At 41.0% G+C, this 18,429-nt stretch overlaps 1 protein-coding gene across 14 annotated transcripts in view; it reads right to left on the bottom strand.

Moving 5' to 3' along the window:
• Positions 1-18,429, bottom strand: part of SULF1 (sulfatase 1) — a 185,259-nt gene that overhangs the window by 41,613 nt on the left and 125,217 nt on the right. For all 14 annotated transcript variants that reach the window (XM_054515574.1, XM_054515557.1, XM_036406703.2 and 11 more), the window contains 3 exons: positions 16,185-16,424; positions 3,705-3,856; positions 1,496-1,665 (listed from right to left, as the gene is read on the bottom strand). In XM_054515574.1, coding sequence (XP_054371549.1) covers positions 1,496-1,665; positions 3,705-3,856; positions 16,185-16,424 — 562 coding nt within the window. The remainder of the gene's footprint in view (positions 1-1,495; positions 1,666-3,704; positions 3,857-16,184; positions 16,425-18,429) is intronic.

Here is an 18,429-nt window from a genome sequence, read left to right as displayed (position 1 = left end):
TAAAAAGAGATTAAACCAATGCAAAGAGAATGGGGCACATTGACCTGGATGCTTCACCTAAACTCATGATTTTCAGAAGCTAGAAAAACAGCAGAAAAAATTTGTGGTTTTACTTTCCCCTTTGCTCCACCATTGTTCCCTGCTACTTTCTGCTGGAGCACATAATTCAGGACTGAGAACGTTCTTCCATACAACCAATATAAAAGGTTTCATGTATTCGTGTCTACCTTATTCATCAACTAAAATCTCAACTTCAGTAGTTCCCTATATGGGTAGAAACTACTCTGAATATCTAAGTAACTACAAATATTGCTGACTGGTTTGCATTACTTGAAAAGTCTGGTCTCAGGAATGTGGGATCATGGAAAATATAAGATTATAAGGTCAGGGAAACTGGCATATCTAGAAAGTGGCAGTCAGTAAGAGGATAAAAGATGCAAAACAACAAAAATGCAACCATGTGCCATGAACAGCAAATCTCTTTCTGGCCCCAACCAGTGATCAGTTTATCCATGCAGTTTATGCAGTAGCTACTACTCCTAGAATTTTTAAAGTATTTGATGTAAGTTGAAAAACCATCCTGGTATGTGAACTACCGCAGAGTGTCCAAAATACAATTTTTAGACAAAGGAGCCATTGTCTGATGAAATTGATTTATCCTCATTTTGAGAGGACAGATAAATGTACAGTCCAGCTGAAATATTTTATAAAGATGTTTTTTGTGATTTTGTTGTTGTTGTTGTGTTGCTTTTTAAAGATGTGCAAATACATTGTTTCAGAACAAAAGGAAAGACTGGTCTACAAACCCATGGGAGTCAAAAGTGCAATGGAAATCTTCCATTGCCTTTCACTATAATGAAAAGGACCCAGAATTTTCAAGGTAGGAAGCAAGATGAGGAATCCACAGATGTGGACTCTCCACAGATTTTTACCTGAAGTTGCTTTTTCTTCTAGAAACAAAATGAAGAGTTGGGGGTTTTTGTTATAATCACCAGAAAAGATTAAGCGTGTTATTTAAAAGTGTAGTCTGATAGGCTATTTTGGGAATCTGCCAGTATCTAGTGTATAAACAAATCTGGTGCACTCAAAATCTTCAAAAGGGTGTTTTTACTCTCAATGCATTCAGTTAGTTAGAGCCCAGGAAGCACATATCTTAGAGGGAAACGAAGGAAGTAATATCTTTCCAACAGATCCTGACCTGTGTCTACATATTTTCAGGGTATTGTAAGAAGCTGCCCTTACAAAGCCAAATACTGACCTTTTAATCTCCCACAACTTCCCAGGAGGAAAAGAGCTTCTCTCTGCTTTAATAATGGTCAGAGCTGTCATTCTCCCCCGCAAAAGGAACAAGCACAGCAAAAGAAACAAGCAAACATTCTCTGCTTACATGAATGTCTTGTATTTGAATTTCCTGCTCCTGAGCTGTCTCCATAAACAAATTCCTTGCAGAAGCAGACACAAGGAGTGGGTCTGGCAGTGTGTGAGTTTCACTTACATGTGCTGTGAAGCGTTGGGGTAGAGCTCTGAGAACTGCGGTGCAGAATCCTCGGGGCCATGGGGTGCAGCGTGGCTGATGACCATCATTATGGGCCTATGGGGATATATCCTCTTAGACATTCTGAAGTAATTAATGCTCTCATTAGTGATTAGGTCTGTGAAGTAGTCCTGGAACATACGATTAACACAAAGCAAAAGTTACAAAGTGCATGATTAATTAGATCACATACTATCATGTTATTATGTTATTTTTCAAGTCCTCATTAAAGCTCAGATCAGGAAGTAAAAGCATACCATCAAAGAGATGTATGATTTGAGGGAGCATAGGGGAGACTGAGCAGTAATTACTTTCTTAAGCAGGCAATGCCACATAAAATGAGACAGTATTTTGCAAATCAGATACAGCAGAAAGTATAAAGTAAATTTGATTACCAGATTTGGTAATATAATACTAAGTAACATTTAAAATCACAGACTGTACTGACAAAGATATGTTTCTAAAATTTCATTGATAAAACACCTTACAAGGTAATGGCTCCCAAATAACATTGAATCTTCATCTGGATTTATGTTTACATAAACCTTTATTGCACATTCAGTGTTCAGATTATACTTTTGCATATGTACAAAGTGGAAGACAGCTACAACAGGCAACAGATTGCAAAAAATCTTAATCAAAGACATTGCAAATGAGAATGCAGGGAGCAGTTGAATTCCTGCGGGCTCTGTTCATTTAATTGTGCAACTTTAAGCAGTGCAGCTGCTGAGATTAAGGTTGTGACTTGCTAATAAACTGGCTTAACCCACAGCTAAGGTGGCAAATGGAAGCCTACAAGGAAAAGGGAGGAAATGGAACTAAGAAAAAAAGATGAAAACTTAAATTAAACCACCTGCCACCTTGGAGTATTCACTGTTGGCCTGGAGGTCTAGCTCGTGCTTCATTGAGAAAGTGCTGAGACAATGTTTGTAATTTCAAGCACTTCCAGGCATGACTAATCTTATGTTGTGTATTCGAGGCCCTGAACAGCTGCAAAAGCAGAGCCTGAGGGACAAGGTCTGTGTCCATGTCAGTGCTAGGACAAGGCAACCAGCTGTGACCTCCTCGCTCACCCGCTCCCTGTTCCCTGCCACTGCCCCTCTCCTGCAGCACGCTTGGAACATGCACAGTAGCCCTGGCTGCTACAAAACCTGCAAGCATATGGATGAGACAGTGAGTGATCCTTTAGTTTCCAAAATGGATAATGAGTGTGAGGTACCAGGGCTGTGATAATTTCTGGGTTTGTGTCCTGAGTGTAATGCCTGTATGACTGCTCTCCCAAAGCATCTACTCCCCCCTGTTTCTCTGTTTATTCTAGCTGCATACACAGGGAGTGTAAGGAATGTATAACTAACCAGTATTCTATATTTCCTTTTTTTTTTTACTCTGCATAAATATATAATCAGTATAATGTAATTTCTATGGATGGGAAAATCAGAAACAGGCATCGCTAGTTTCCAATAAAAACTCATTACATGGGTCAGAAACCACAGCTGCAACATCTGTATCATCTTCCTTGAGCTGCAATTTGAGGAAATTCCAGATTGCTTTCTGCAGGCTGGTCTGTCTGAGATCTGCCCTCCTAAGCCTTTCCAAGAAACTTCATGGCAGTGGGCAGGTCCCTTTGGCATACTTTCCACACTTTGTCAAGAGCACAAACAAGCTCTGAACTTTTCCAACGGCCGTGTTCTTGCCCTTATCTACTCTCATACTCATATCCGGAGTCTGACACCACAGGCATACAGCCTTTCTTTGGTGTGCACTCTATAATGGAAAACAACATTAACCAAGGCTCTTCTGTGGGTAACAATGACAACCCTCAGCAAACTTTAAAGTTCAGTAGCGCAAGGGACACAATTCTTTTTGGGAAAGGCTTTTATTTACTGTTTGCTTCTGCCACCAAAACATCACATTCTGTCAGGGAGAGAGAGGGAGGGAGGGGAGGAAGGAGGGAGGCATCACCAGGCTCCACTGAAGAGGTTTGGGAGCATTGTTCTGTCGAGTGATTAATATTCTCAGGTGGAAATTGATCTGAAATGCCCTGGAGATAAAATGACATCTCAATTTCATGGTTGTAGTTGTTTAATCAATTAATTATCTGGTTAATTAATTATATGAAAGTTATTTTCATATGGATTAATCATGTGGCATTTATGTGTCTGGAAAATACCTTTGCATAATCAAATCCGTGCTTCTCTTTGTTACCATTGCGAGAAATGGTGTAATTATAGAAGCGAGAGTTCTTCACTAATCCAACCCACTCTCTCCACCCAGGAGGGATGTAGCTGCCATTGTATTCATTGAGGTATTTCCCAAAAAAAGCTGTGAAGTAAAAAAAAAAAAACACACACACACACGCATGAGGCTTTGAAATCGAAGTCTTTTAGTCTGAGTCAAAAGAACATATGAATGAAGAGAAAATGTGTTAGAATGAGTCAGAGTTGCTTTACCAAAAATCTTCCTTTTATAGCTTAGAGGGTTTTGAAATTAAAGTATGTTATTTCCAGACTTTTATGAGAGTTGAAAGCCTTCGTGACTCTATGTTTTATTCTTAATCTTTTGGAATCTAGTGATCATGTGAAATATTTTCAGGGTTTCTTTTAGAAAGAATATGTTCCTCTTGGTTTCCACTTGAATATGAAATAAAAGCTCAGTGCCCAGAGGAAACATCTGAGAAACACCTTGTGGTTTTAAGCAAGTCCTGTGATGTTTCAGAGCTTGGCTTCTGACTTTTTGAAAGTTCAGGCTTGCTATCCTGGCTGCATTTGCTGGTTTGATAAAAGGTCTGGGAAGTACAGATCTCTACCCCATTAGGACATGTTCGGGTAGATCAGGAAGGGATCCCCACCCTGCTTTGCTGCCACATCATCTCTAAGGCAAAACTTACAAAGAGGCAAAGTCTTCGAGGTCAAAATCCTCTACCTGGCCTGCCAAATTCCACGTATGTTTTCCCCTTAGCTCAAGTTTACAAGTCAGAACCCACTCAGACTGAAAATTTCAGCCTCTGCCGTAGGTTTTTAGGTGCTCCTGCCAATCCCTCTGCAAGGAAGTGGGAAGCAATGCAGTCTCACAATGCAGAGGGCTCCCAGCTATCTGGGAGTTGTGGATTGCCTGTGGCAAAGATACACAGACACCAAAAGCCAGCCAGCTGCCCTTGGAAGGGAGCATTAATGCTGGCTTGGGACCCTGGCAAATGTAGCTTGGCTTCTAGGGAAAGAAGGGCATGGGACATCTTTAGCTGCTTGTGTATGGTCTGTGACCTGGACAGAGTAGTCAGTTTGGATGGGTCCATTCTGCTTTTCCACTGCCTGGGGACTGCAGTGACAAAACACCTGATCAGGTCTGCGGGTTTTTTGGGATTTATTATCTCCAGTTCAATCCCAGTGACCTACTGGGGTGCCTCAGTATCTTCACTGTTCCCCTTTTTAATTGTCTTGAGGTTTTCAAGCCCCTGGAGGGTCACCTGTGCCAGCAGTTCTGCTGCCTGTGTCTCCAGCAGTCTGCACACTTCTAGTGCTCACAAAATCAGACACCACTAAGGAGGAGGGAATGACAGAGACCTCTCCCTTTTCAGGGACAGAGCTCTTCACAGCTGTCCCTGCACCCCTCACAGTGCTCAGCCCCCGTCCTTGGTGCCAGCCCTGACTCATCAGTCAGGCCTGTCTGCAGAGAGCTGCTGCCCAGAGATGCTGTCCCTCAGCTGGGCAGTGGGACATACCTTGAATCCCTGTGCTTGTTTCCTACTAGGAAATGAAGTCACATTGGAAAGCCTCACATCCAACCTAGACACATTCAATCTAACCAAAAAAAGCACATTTGTGGAAGGGCTAAAATAACTCAGATCTGATTGATGTGGGCATGATGAACTTCTTGGGAAAACTGGTGGAAAAATCAAAATGTTCATAATTAGGACTTGTCTGAGGCAAAATAAATATGATGCAATTCAGTCAGGGAACTGCCAAATGCCAAATGTAACCAGAGATTACAGTCATATATAATGTTACTTTCTGTACCACATGGAATGTGACATATAAACAAGTCCTACAGACACTAGACCAGGCTTCCAGCTCTTCTTCCCCCAGCCACCAAGAAAGCAATCCAACCTGTCTCCTTTTTTATCCTGAGGCCTACCAGAAATCAAGAACTGTGAGGTGAAGAGGGTGACAGTGGGCAGGGAATACGTGCCTAGCACAGTTGTCTCCTGGAATGGAAACCATACCTCTCATTTATGGCAGCCAAACTGGTTTAAACTCTCAGTCAGATATCATGGGAAAATCTTTATATGGGTAAAGGCTGAAATTCTGTGAAAAGGGAAACCAAGGAAAAAGGAGAAGGGAAAGAGAAGTCAGAGAGAGACAATAGTGAAGAAAATATGGGAGACTGATGTAACTGAGGGAGAGGAAGCATCGTTGAACTGAGTAAAACCAAAGGCAGTCGGTGGTTACAGGCGAAATCTGAGGTCAGTCCTTCTAAGTGCCATCCCAGGCCTACCAGCAGCTTCTGTACGATTTTGGGGAACCTCTATGTGCTGTGCTCACAAGTAAAGGACTCTACTCTCAACCTGTCTCTCACAAATATCAGAGGCTTTCAAATTGCGCAATGGAAGCTATGACAATTTATCATCTAGGATGGTTGGACTGCCCCATGTATTATGAGATTGACTCACTTGGAGACCTGGACTCTGCTATTTACAGTCCTGCCAAACTTAAATCATTAGTGATTTAAGTGATAGTTTCCATGCTGACTCAGGCTGTATTTTGCTCTATGGAACAGTTCAGTAATTTCCAAGAAAAAGACTGGGGAAAAAGAAATGGGTTCACCCATTTAAAAACAATTGTCAGACTTTAGTATATGAAGTTTTAGTGTCTGTAGATTTTGATGTAGGGCCTTTATAAATAACAGAGGTGGCTATGAAAATCTTTCTCAAAATGACCAAGCTCAGAAAAACTGTAGCACACAGATGATTACTCCACCTTCTCAATTTAGCATCACAATGGAGTGTTCCTTTATGGATTTGAGAATGTTCCCAGAATTTAATTTGTGGCATTAAAAAAAGCCACCAGCTTCCCTCACTCCTGACTCTCTCTTATGGTATTCATTACCTGAGAGAAAGCCACCAGCATAAAATGAAGAGATGAAATGACCTGGGGCATAAGGACAAGAATAGATAAACTGAATTTGGAAAAGAAAGGATGGCTTGGAGCTGGGGAGGGCCAATTCATCTTGGAGTTTCATTGCTTTAGATTACTTAATTTTCTAACTTTAATAATGTTTTGTTAGAAACTTTTGGCCCGCTGAACCCCATATTTCAGTTCATGTTATGAGACCTCAGATTGACAGCCTGAACCATTCACCTTTGTGTTGGCAATGATTTAGTATTTTATCATAAAAATAATCTCAGCACTGTCAAATTTTAAGCAGCTCCCTGAGTGACAGTTTGCAGAAATAGATGTTTCCCCCTGTTACTGTGTAAATCAATTCCCATGTCAAATGTGTAGCAAAGACCTGAATACTAGAAGAAACAGTGGCTGTGACCATGGATTGTATTTGCCAAAATGCTTTAACCAAAAATGGTTTATTGGTCATAAACTCAAGAGGATATGAGTAATTAGACAGATGAAGGGAAAAGCCAGGCTTTTACTGAAATACAAGCATTCAGTCCTTGTACTGTGTGGTCTTTTGAGTACTACTGAGAATAGGACAGGGCAAGTGGGTCAGAACTGGGGTCCAGCACCATCAGTTAGTGTCTGGCCCTTCAGGCTCTGAATGAAGACAAATGCCAGAGTAAAAGGAAAGCGCAGTGTCCATGGGACCAAATAGCCATCAGCAAGTAATCACTATGGGTGTCCCGGTTGTTTTTTGTTTAACCAGAGGATTGTTAAAGAGTAAAGCACTATGGAATATGTCAAAGAACTGCCCAGGAACTGACACAGTGATGTGCAGATGTCTTTGCTGGGTCTTCACATGCTTGGCTTGTAGAGTCACCCCCCATCTTTAACTTAGCTGTAGCCCAATACTTGCTGAATTGCCCAAGTCTGAGAACTGACTGGGAAGCCTCAGCTTCAGAAGCTGTTTGGACTCAGCAGTTTGGGTTTAGGAAGGGTTTAGGAAGCCATTTCTGCTTGTAATTAGTAAAATGGAGATTATGACGCAGTGGGTAAAAGCCTCATTAAAAAGTAATGCCATTTCAAGGGACATCTTTTCATTATTATGTGTAAGAGCCCCCATAGGGATAGCAGCAAAGATAAATGCTTACTTTTGCATTTTAATAAGACAATTTTTATCAGCATTCTGGCAGTTTTGCTAACTGTTCCCAGGGCACATTGTTATTTTCTAATCACGTGTAGTGTAGCTTTGTATATCAGAATAATTGTATTCTGTATTAGTATGTTCAATTATGTTTATGCAAACAACAACACATGGCACGGTGAACAGTTTTACAGACATCTCTGTGTCTCTGGAGGGGCTGCAGAATACACATGTCTGGTGCCTGACATGAACAGATGCCTTAAGACAAAGTTTTGTTTTCCCTTTTACAATTAGCTAATGATTTCTGTACTGGACTGAGAGATCCAGAGGGTTGCAAAGGGTGCACGACAAATATAATTTGATCCAGGGGATCTCTAATGCTTACAGCTGAGTGTGATTCAAATTCTCATAATTCCCAGGACTTCTTTTCCCAGCACTTTTTACAAGCAATTATGACTAATGTTTACAGTGTTACACAATAGAGTTAGTCCTCTAACTCCTGTCAGCATTAGTAGATTAGTGCACAGGTGAACTGGGCTACACCTACTAGTGAGACATCCCTGCACTTCCATGGATCAAAGGACATATATTATGTTCTACACTCTTGTTATTTGTTGAGGCTTATGGGAACGTTTCTGAGTTAAAACAAATGCAAAGCTTTAAAAAGCCACACTGCAGAAAGGTTTAGTCACCGTGACCCAGACAAGAGCTTTAAGTAGACAGCCCACTTCCTTTAACAAAGTCAGGAAACCATTCACAGGAGTGGCAGGGCACTGTTTATACAACATTTCAGGACTCAAACAGTGATCCTATGGTTCTGTGGACAGAACCCAACATAACTTCAGCTTTGGAATCATTGCAGTAAATTCCTTCTTGCTGTCTTCCCATTATGCAAGCCATAGATTCAAACCCTAGAAGTTTATTTTTTCCCTTCTGTTGAAAAATTGCAGAGGATTAGTGTATCACATCACTGGAGCCAGCTCAATATGCCAGCACTGCCTAGGAAATGAAGTAAGCATTGTCCCAAAAAATGTGGTGAGGAAACTGAGGCACCAAGAGGTTAACCTTCAGCTAGACCCAAGTCACGCAGGAAGCCTGTGGCATTGCCAAGAATATAATTCAGATTTCACGGTTCCCAGTCTTGTAACTGAAACGCAGTAGAAAACCTCAGGTTTTCTACTTTTTGTCCAGCTTTGTGGGTCTTTCCCAGTTGTTGCCAGGTTTACCATTGTAACCAAAAAGATCATTAAGGATTTTATAACTCAGCAGTTGCAAAAGGCATTAGCCTATAACTTGATATAGCAATTGTTAGCCTGGGTGATGTCTTTAACAAAGCCTGTATTATGGGCCAAGCTGGTAGCACTTTCCAGTATTGATGTTGTCTGACACTTCTCATTATAAGACCCTGTTTTCAGTTGCTTATAACTCTCTTATAGTTGGACTTAAATTTTCCACACTGGATGTCTGCCTCAGGCTGAATTTTTTGAAACTTTTTAGCCCAAACAGTAGCCATCTTTGAGAACCACAGTAATGGAAAAGGAATTAGGCTTAACATCTGAAAAAAATTATGTGAGATTTCATTTGATAGCACTTACATGCTCTGCACTGAGAGCAGGAGGTCTGTGAAAGGCATGATGGTCTCTCTGTCAAGGAGGCATCTATTAGAATCCTTTGAATAAAACCCTGCAATTTTCATGTGCTGGAGATCTGGACACCTCAGGATATTTATTCACTGTCCACCTGTGAGTGGTGTCAGTAGGAGGGAGAAAGTTGATTGAAATGCAGAGGGCAGGAGGTGACCCGATAAGGACAAGCAGTCTGGGGAACGGCAGGAAATCCAGCAAAGGAGCTGAGGGGGGGGGAAGCAGTGGGGGCTTGGGGCCCCAGGACTGGCAATGTCAACCAAGAAATGGGACAATGAATGCAGAAGGGAGAAAGAAGCTGATTGACAAGGCGGGTGGGAGAAGCAGATTTGCTGATCAGGCTGGAAAAGGAGATCGTTAACGGTAAGCAGTGGGAACAGGACATGTCTGTCAAGAACTGACTGGACCTGAGAGAGGAGGGAGGGAGAGAGGGAGAGAGGGAGGGAGGGAATGACTTGAGGACAGACAGGGGACAGGGCTCAGAGGAGAGGCCAAGGTGATGACTTGCAGGGCCAGAAAGCTGAGGAGTGGACACTGCACTGCCTAATGGGGTAGAATGGAGGGAGTCAGAGGAGCTTTTGGTCAGAGGCTCCACTCTGTGCAATGTCTGAAAGGACCCAGCAATGTCTGAAAGGACTCCTGAGTCTCACTGGTTCCTGCCCTTCATAAGACATCTGGAAACCTACAGGAGGATGCCCAGCCCTATGTATGTGATAAAATCCCACTTTGCTTAGTTTCTCGACAAGTGAGCAGTGGAAGGGAGCAGATGGGATATGAAACCCCTGATCCTCGCTGATGTGGATGTTAGCACTGTGTCCTTTGATAGAAGTAGTCTATCTTTTCAAATGGAGGAAATTTCACCCTCCATAAAGTGGTATGTTATGTAGTCAAGGACTATAATTTGGCCATGTGAACAAGAGATGAAGTGATTGCATAGAAATGTTCTACCCAGCTTTTCCTAAATTAAGCACTTGAATACATAAACTTGTTAAAAGTCCTTTAGTGTATGGTTTTCTGCATGATATTTAATAGCACAGAATTCTGCTTTAAGCATAAGTAGGCAGATATACTGTGGTTTTTGATGAGGTCCTGGACAGAAACCAAAAAAGTTTCACTTCACATGATACCATAGAACTAGAAAATCCTGCATATTATTCTTTTGGCCTTTTTCCTCTTCTACATTTCACTTTCTGTGGACTTTCTGCATACATTCAGCATATTTCACTTTCATTTATACATTTTTTCATAGACATAGTGCAAGTTATTCTGAAAATGTCAACATATTTTTAATTATTTAAAATATTTACAGATTAAATTATGTTTGATGTTTCCCAGAATATTTCATACCAATTAAGAAAGAACCTGAAAACTCAGAGTTCTCTCTCTCCTTATTTTCATTTTAGAAATAATCTGAAAACCAAGACTTATTCTCTGCTCACTCATTCCCACCCCTGTATCATATTGTGCCACCCTCTCTGCTCTGAAAGGGTGCATGAGGCAGGATACAAATTAGGTCACTGAAATGATGCAGATTAAAAATAGCAAGTGCTGGCAGTGATTTGTACTGCAAGGCTGTGAACAGGAAACACACTGGCTTTGCCTCCAGAGGAAACTTATTGTCTGCCCACACCTTCAGGAGGCATAGCTTTTTGCTCTCTTTATGAAAGATTAACATGTCCCTGTGTGTCAGAAAGGAATGGTGCACAGTTTAAATGCTCCTTAGCTTTCAGCTTCCTGTCATCTCAGTGCTTTATTAGTTCTTTGTTCATTACACTAAGAAATGTACCCATAAGTGACAGATGTCAATGGGCACACTGACATGTGCTGTTGAACACATTAGCCAGTTGTCAACCAAGTGACCATTTCTGTTCATCACTGCACAGAAGTCTGTGACTAATGTCAAAACATGCCAGACAGGGGCATCTTGGTGTCACTTCTTGAGTTTGGAGTTTTACAAATGAAGCCGTTTAGCAATTAACATTTGAGTTGCTTAACTTTGCATGTTACCAATTTTGTCCCACAAATGACATCAGAGCACTCCCATGCATGAATCTTGAATGTTATTCTAACCAGTAGATATATCTGAGCAAGAAATAAAATCCTGGGAAATACGTCTTCCCAAAGACAATTCCAGAAAGTGCAAGCAAATAATTGCCTAATTTGGTGGTCCCTGTTCTTTCAGGTGGGATTCCATGAAGGGAGAGCCTTGTCCTGTGTTTGGCATGGTGCTGTGAGACTGTCAGCAGCTGCTGAGCCTAGGCAGAGTCCTGCTCCCTCCTGCACAGTTACACGGGCTGTGAAGGGCTAAGAGGAGAGAGGATTAGAGAGTAGTAATTCTACAAAGTGACATTGAGCAGAGAGGGTTTAGAGTGTGTAGGTGTGTTAAGACAGGGTAAGAATTTTAAACTTATACTTCTTTTCATGTTTGCAAAGGGATGAAACTTCAGCTGGTAAAAATGTAAAATCCTGCAGTATGCAAAGTATGACCCACTACTTAAAAAGAAAATCTTCATTTTATTTATGTCTTCTGAATGTTGGTTGTTCTCATGTGATGGTTTGTCTTCTAAAATACCAAGATTATGCTTGGCTGCTGCTCAATTATTAAGATGTAGCACAATCCCCCTTTCCTACTAATGAAGCCAAGGTTGCACTTCTGGGATTTTCCTTTGTGTTTGTGTAGGTGGATGACAAAGGGAACCAGCTACAGCAAAGGGCACATCTGAGAGGCAAGATTACGTGCCATAGGACTGGGACAGAGCAGTAGAAGCTAGAGAAATTATGAGACTGAAAGAACAGCAAATGACCAGCCAATACTTTGGAAAACAAAGCAAAATCTCTAACTCCTGCAGTTAATAAATTTATGAATTAAACTTCTAAATCTAAATAGCTGAAGGAATACATACTGATGTTAAAAACAATGAGATGAAAGAAAACTCAAACATTTCTCACAATTTCTAAAAAATTTGAAAGTGAGGGACCCTTTCTCCTCTCTAGTGTGACTGCCTGGATCCTATGTAATTAAAACAAATGTCATCACTGAAACTCTCCAGAGCTGCTTTGTTTTCTCTTTCTACCTCTTTACCGTGTGCCTTCCCTGCTATGTCCTACAAATTCAAATTTAATATTAGCAGTTTTGTGGGCAATCAACAAGCTGTGCAGTTGGTTCATTGCTGCATTAACATACAGCTTGTGAATAAGGGAAACTGTAAACATTGAAACACCCTTAATAGTTTTGGAAAATTATAATTAGAAGCAAAAGTGGTTTTGGTTTGGCAGTGTTATTTCTGAATATTGTCTGCCCTGCTACTGCCCAGTATTGTTTCTGAATGCTGCCTGCCTTGCTAGTGTCCAGCACAGTGTCTGCCTATGATTTAGCACTGACATACAATCTTCAAAAAGGGACATTTCCATGAAATGCAACGTTGCCCTTAGGTCACATAAGAGCAGAAGAATAAAACAGAAAAAGGAAAGAAAAAACCATTCTGTCCTCTGCCAGGTTTCCCCAGTGGGCTCTAATTATAACCGCAGTTTATTAGAGCACGTTTCAGAGCTCACTTTAAAGAGCCTGCTGTGCTTGTGTGGAGTCCTCGTGGCTTCAGCAGAACTACCCTCATAACAGCCTGCCCACATGTGATCAATTGCAATAGAGGGGACTCAGTAAGGGCTGCTGCAGGTTTAGACAATGGATGTTTTATAGATATGGAAAACTGTTTGGAGCAAACAGAAGTGAGGACATTATAGAAATGCTCTCCCACCCCTATATTGCCATTGCTATGTATCAATTTGATCCTATGCAAAAAAATACAAAATTATCATTATTACAGAGTACCAGGTTGGAGGTATTGTACATTGTCTCATCGAGCCTGGAGCTCTCTGGCCAGGTGCTTTATCAGGACTGTCACCAAACTATGACTGGCCTCAGTCATTCACTTCTCTTTGTGTGTCTCAGTTTCCCATTGAAGAGGTTATTGATTTACTGTCAAAACACGTAGAAATGCACAGGGTAAGTATCTATAACATCTGCAACCTCTCTCCACAGTTTCCTCATTTTCACTCCCAATTATTCTTGACTCCCAGGTATTTTTGAGTCATTTTAATTTTACTAAACTTTCTAGCTGTGAAGTGTAGATTATTACTTGGCTAGCAGACTTTTGGTGACTTTTTAATAAGGCAACACTATCCTTGAGAAATGTATTATAAGATGTGCTGTTAATTAAGCTACCACCTCAAAAAATAATTGTGGCTTAATTAGAAGATAGGCTCATCTTACAAGGAGTAAAAAGATAAATCTTTGCAGCCATAGTATTGTAGGATTGAACAATGTACCTCCATCAGAATTGAAGATTCATGCAGATATTTCCATTTGTTTCCCTTTTCTACTCTTTTCTGCCCTTTGTTAAAACTCACCTATCCTGACAGTTTTAGGACTGATGTTCTGTTTGAATTGAGCCTGCCTTTGAAAAAGTACTTTTTTCCTGTTCCTCTCCTTTTGACCCCTTTTTCCTTTCTATGTAATAGGGTCAAGTCTGCATTTAGTAAGCATCTCCACATGTCTTCCTAACACAAGGCAGTGCAGGACATATATTCAAAGCTGTGTTTACCCTCAGAGGGGCAGAAAGGGCTGGTGACAGAGCTGTCCTGTTTATGTGTGAAGCATTTAAGTGTGCAAAGCATAGATGACAAACCAATAGGGTTTTTTAAGAACACTAAAGCCAGGTCCCACATGAAGCAGCTATACATCAAGCAGAAAGGGTTTCTGAGATGTGAGTCATGAGATAAAGCTTACATTTTAGGTCAAATTCAGCACCTTTTCTAACAGTGATGGTCAATTCACTCTTCCTTCCTTTTCTCCTCCAAAGCGTGATGCTGACCCCTACCCAGGCTTAGCATGCTGTACTCAGATGGCAACTTCACTGAGACCAGCTTAATAGAGACTGAAGTACTATTCAGCTCATATGTCAGAGCCAACACCAAGCCCAAAAAAGTTAAAGATGTGTCTGGTTTTGTTTTCAATACAGGAAGCAGAAGTTCTCCAGAGCTAGAGATGCAGAGAGACAGAAGAAAAAAGAGTGAACTGTCTGTGTGGTGAACAAAAGATAGCACAGAGGCAGATAAACTTGAGGCATTGGATGTAGCAGCATTAAGAGATTTAGGACTAGCAGACAGCATGGAGACATTTGCCAGCTCTGTATTTTGAAAGCAATCCCTTCTTGTGCCTAAGCTGCCGATAGAAACAAGTTTCTTTGCTGCCAGTTACATTGTAAGGAAGGCAGTTGGCAGGAGATCTGTGCCTCCTTGCTCTCTAAAGGGGAGTCTTTGTAGCTGAACGACACTTCTGGACAAACTGCACTCTGACGACCTCGCGCACAACTCCGGTACCTTGAGGAGGGGAAGCCAGGCTGGAGCCTAACGTGTCTACAGCTTCAATCTTTGGGGCTAGGTGATGCAGAAATGAATTGAGTTTTACATCAAGCTGAAGCACAGACGAGAGGAACAAGAAGAGCTCTTTGTAGACAGGAAAGGGATCTCCTGACTACGGAAAACCACCAGGAATTTACAAGAAAACTATCAAATCTTACTGGTGCACAGTAGAACAATCCTTTAAAGGGAGGTTTCTACTCCTTTTCAGAAAATGCAAATGACATATCGCCCCACAGCAAAGTTTAAATTATATTATTCACCTTGTTTTGCTCCCATGACAGTCCCTCCACTCCTGTGAGGTCTTTGGCACCAGTTCCCAGCCTGGCCCTGACATCTTCTTCCATAACTGCTAGCAGCTGTCCACAAGCAGGATGTAATACTGACCATAAACACGCCTGAAACTGCCAGTTCAGACCCACAATGCCACTAAAATGCATCTCTTTCACTGTAGGTGTAACTGCCCAACAGCTTATTTCCCACCTGGGACATCCAAATGTGAAAATATGCTGCTTCACTACCAGTGGGTTTCTTTACCTGGCTGTTTCTGCAGATGTGGAACCACAGGCAGTACTACCCTCCCTCTCCATAATCTTCAAACTCTGCCCTGCACAGCCAGTTTGGGAGAACAGTTGCTCCTCTTGTGGTTTAACCCCAGTCAGCAACTAAGTACCACTCAGTTGCTCTCTCACTCCCCACCCCCTGCCGCAGTGGGATGGGGAGGAGGATAGGAAAGAAGGTAAAATCCATGGCTTGAGAAAAGAACAGTTTAACAATTTAAATTAAATGTAATAGTAATAATAATAATAATAATAATAATAATAATAATAATAATAATGGGAAACAACAAACAAAGAGAGAGAAATAAACCCCACAAAATAAATCCCAAACCCCCAAGTAATACACAATAGAACTGTTCATTCCTCATTTACCAATATCCAACCAGTTTCTAAGTAGCATCCTCTAGCCAGTTTTTCCCCAGTTTGTGTACTGAGGCTGATGCCCTGTGGGATGGAATATCCCACTGGCTGGTTTAGATCAGCTGTTCCAGCTGTGTCCCCTCCCAAATTCTTGTGCCCATCCAGCTTTCTTGCTGTCAGGGCATGAGACACTAAAAAGTTTTGACTTACTATATGCACTACTTAGCAACAACGAAAAACTTTGTTGTGTTATCAAGATTATTCTCACGCTAAATCCAAAACACAACACTACAGCATCTACTAGGCAGGAAGTGAACTCCACCACAGCCAAGAACAGCCAATCATTTCAGGCAGTGACTTAAAAGTGATTGCTGAATATGCCGTCCTCACTTTAAAGGAAGAATCTGCTTTGTCTCTTACCTGTTCTGTACCCAGTGTTATTGAGGTACACAGCGAAGGTGCGAGGCTCGTGAGTAGCCTGCCATGAGGGAGAAGAGCAGTTTTCATTGTTGGTGTAGATGTTGTGGTTGTGCACATACTTCCCAGTCAGCATGGAGGAACGAGATGGGCAGCACATGGGGGTAGTTACAAAGGCATTGATGAAAGAGGCCCCTCCATTCTCCATAATCCTCCTGGTTTTATTCATCACTTGCAAGGACCCTGCAATAAGAGGTATTGATCACCACTGCGCTGTTAAAAGACAGTTTGAATATATTGGCTGTTATTATGCTGTTAAAAGTAAAGTGTCAGTGATTAGCTTGCCTCTGAACAGCAGTGTGCTTCACTCTGTAGCTTTGGTAATTTTAGGAGAAAAGATCACATTTTTACTACACCAACAAAAATACTTCTAAGGCTTCCAGAAAGATGGAAATATTTTTTTTCCTCAGACTTCAACACAAAGTTAAAATATGGACTAATTTAGAAATAGTGTCAAAGCTGTATCAAATTTATAGGTCAATAGTTCTTCAAATGCAGCTGTAGAAAAGCAGTATGCTACATAGACTGAATTATTAGTCAATATGCCAGTAAAATACGTAAAATACTGAGATTACCAATGAAAATGTTAATACTCTTTCCATTTTATCAGATGCCAGAAGAAAGAGAGAAATAGAGAGAGGAAGGGAGTAAAGAAAGGTGTGAGAGACAGAAGAAGGAAGGAGAGAATTCAGTAGCAATTTTTCTAAAGGAAAGTTTCTGTGGACACAAGGTCAGCATTTCTTGTTCTGACACTAAAGCATTGTACTCAAAATCAGTTTTTGGGGCTAAAAATGTATGCAAAAAATTGTCAAAATGCAGTCCTTTTCTCAAGAAATTGCATTCATGCTCTTTAAAGAACAAAGACTTTTTCATCCTTCAAAGCATCTTCATGAACCGCAAGGTGAGACAGGCAGGACTTACAGATTTCTGATTGCATAAAGGCTGAGCAGCCCTGGATAGAGTCTGTCAGTATTTGCTGACAGCTGTCAAAGTTTGTTCTTTATGTTATCCAACAGAGCAGAGATTGAAGGTTGGGGGTGAACTGTGGGTATGTCAGTATGTGTCTAGGAAACAAGTCTGTGAATTGCAGTACTTGTACAATGTTGGTGGTAAAAAAAGTTTTATGGAATTTTATTTTCCTTTTTATTTTCCTTTGTTTTTTTGCATGGTTGACTGTTCTTTACATTTAAATCTGTTGATTCCTCTGATACAACAAGAATTTTTCTTGATGGTTTTATGTTGCTTAAAAATCAATTAAAAATGTTCTAAAGCAAGTGCAAACCTGCCTGTAAAACCATAAAACTTCCAAGGAGACTCAACTTTAGATGTTAGCAGTAAAATCTTAATAATTATCTTTTAGTTAAAGTTAAGAATGACCTGTTTTGGTTTTAGGCCAATGAGTCAGTGCTGAATATGAAGACTTCTGTGTTAAAAAAATTGTTTAAAAAATGGAAGGGGCTGTAGGGTCTTCAGCATTTCATTTAAAATGCCAGAGTCTCTGTCCTTAATGATACATTTAATATTGTGTAGGAAAGTCACCATTGGACTCTTTGTCTTTCATAGCCCTTATTTTCTAAATGCAGAATATCTGCATTTGTGCTTTCCTGAACCCCATGTGCTTAGGAATATAGAAAAGAAGAAGAGTAACTGAGAGGTCCCTGAACACAAAAGGTTTCCGTTTACATGAGTAGGAGCATTTCACTGAATTGGTAAGGAAAAGACAAATGAGAGATCATCCTCATTCTACATGCTTTTATCTTGGACCTCAGGCTGACTTTTTAGTTTTTGTTTAGTTTTGTTCTGTTTTGTTTTCACCAGAGCTCTTCCATTTTTGAAAAGTCACAGTTTTTTCCTGAGAGCTGAGCGGTAAAGTGCTTGGAGGTGCTCCGATAAAAGTGGGCTGTTCAGGTACCCTAATGCCCAGTAACTGCAGCAGAGCTGATCTGCACTTTCCTGCCTCCATGTATTATAAATGAGTAGCTGTTAGAGTGCTTCCTCATTCCTCCAGCTGGTCAGCCCTCTGCTCTTGCAAACCTGCTGTTTATGACTAAGTTTTCCCTCCAGGTATGCACTTACTGACACTGATAATAGATTAAGCCCCTCTGGAAATTCTGGAACAGGCACTTCAAAGCAGGTGAGACTTCCTCATTTGGAAAACAAAACACAAGCAGGAGATAAAACTTGCTGA

The sequence above is a fragment of the Molothrus ater genome, chromosome 1 (genome assembly GCF_012460135.2).
Source record: "Molothrus ater isolate BHLD 08-10-18 breed brown headed cowbird chromosome 1, BPBGC_Mater_1.1, whole genome shotgun sequence".
NCBI classification, from domain to species: Eukaryota; Metazoa; Chordata; class Aves; order Passeriformes; family Icteridae; genus Molothrus; species Molothrus ater.
The sequence above is the reverse complement of the archived record's forward strand: the minus strand, read 5'-3'. Positions and strand labels throughout refer to the sequence as shown.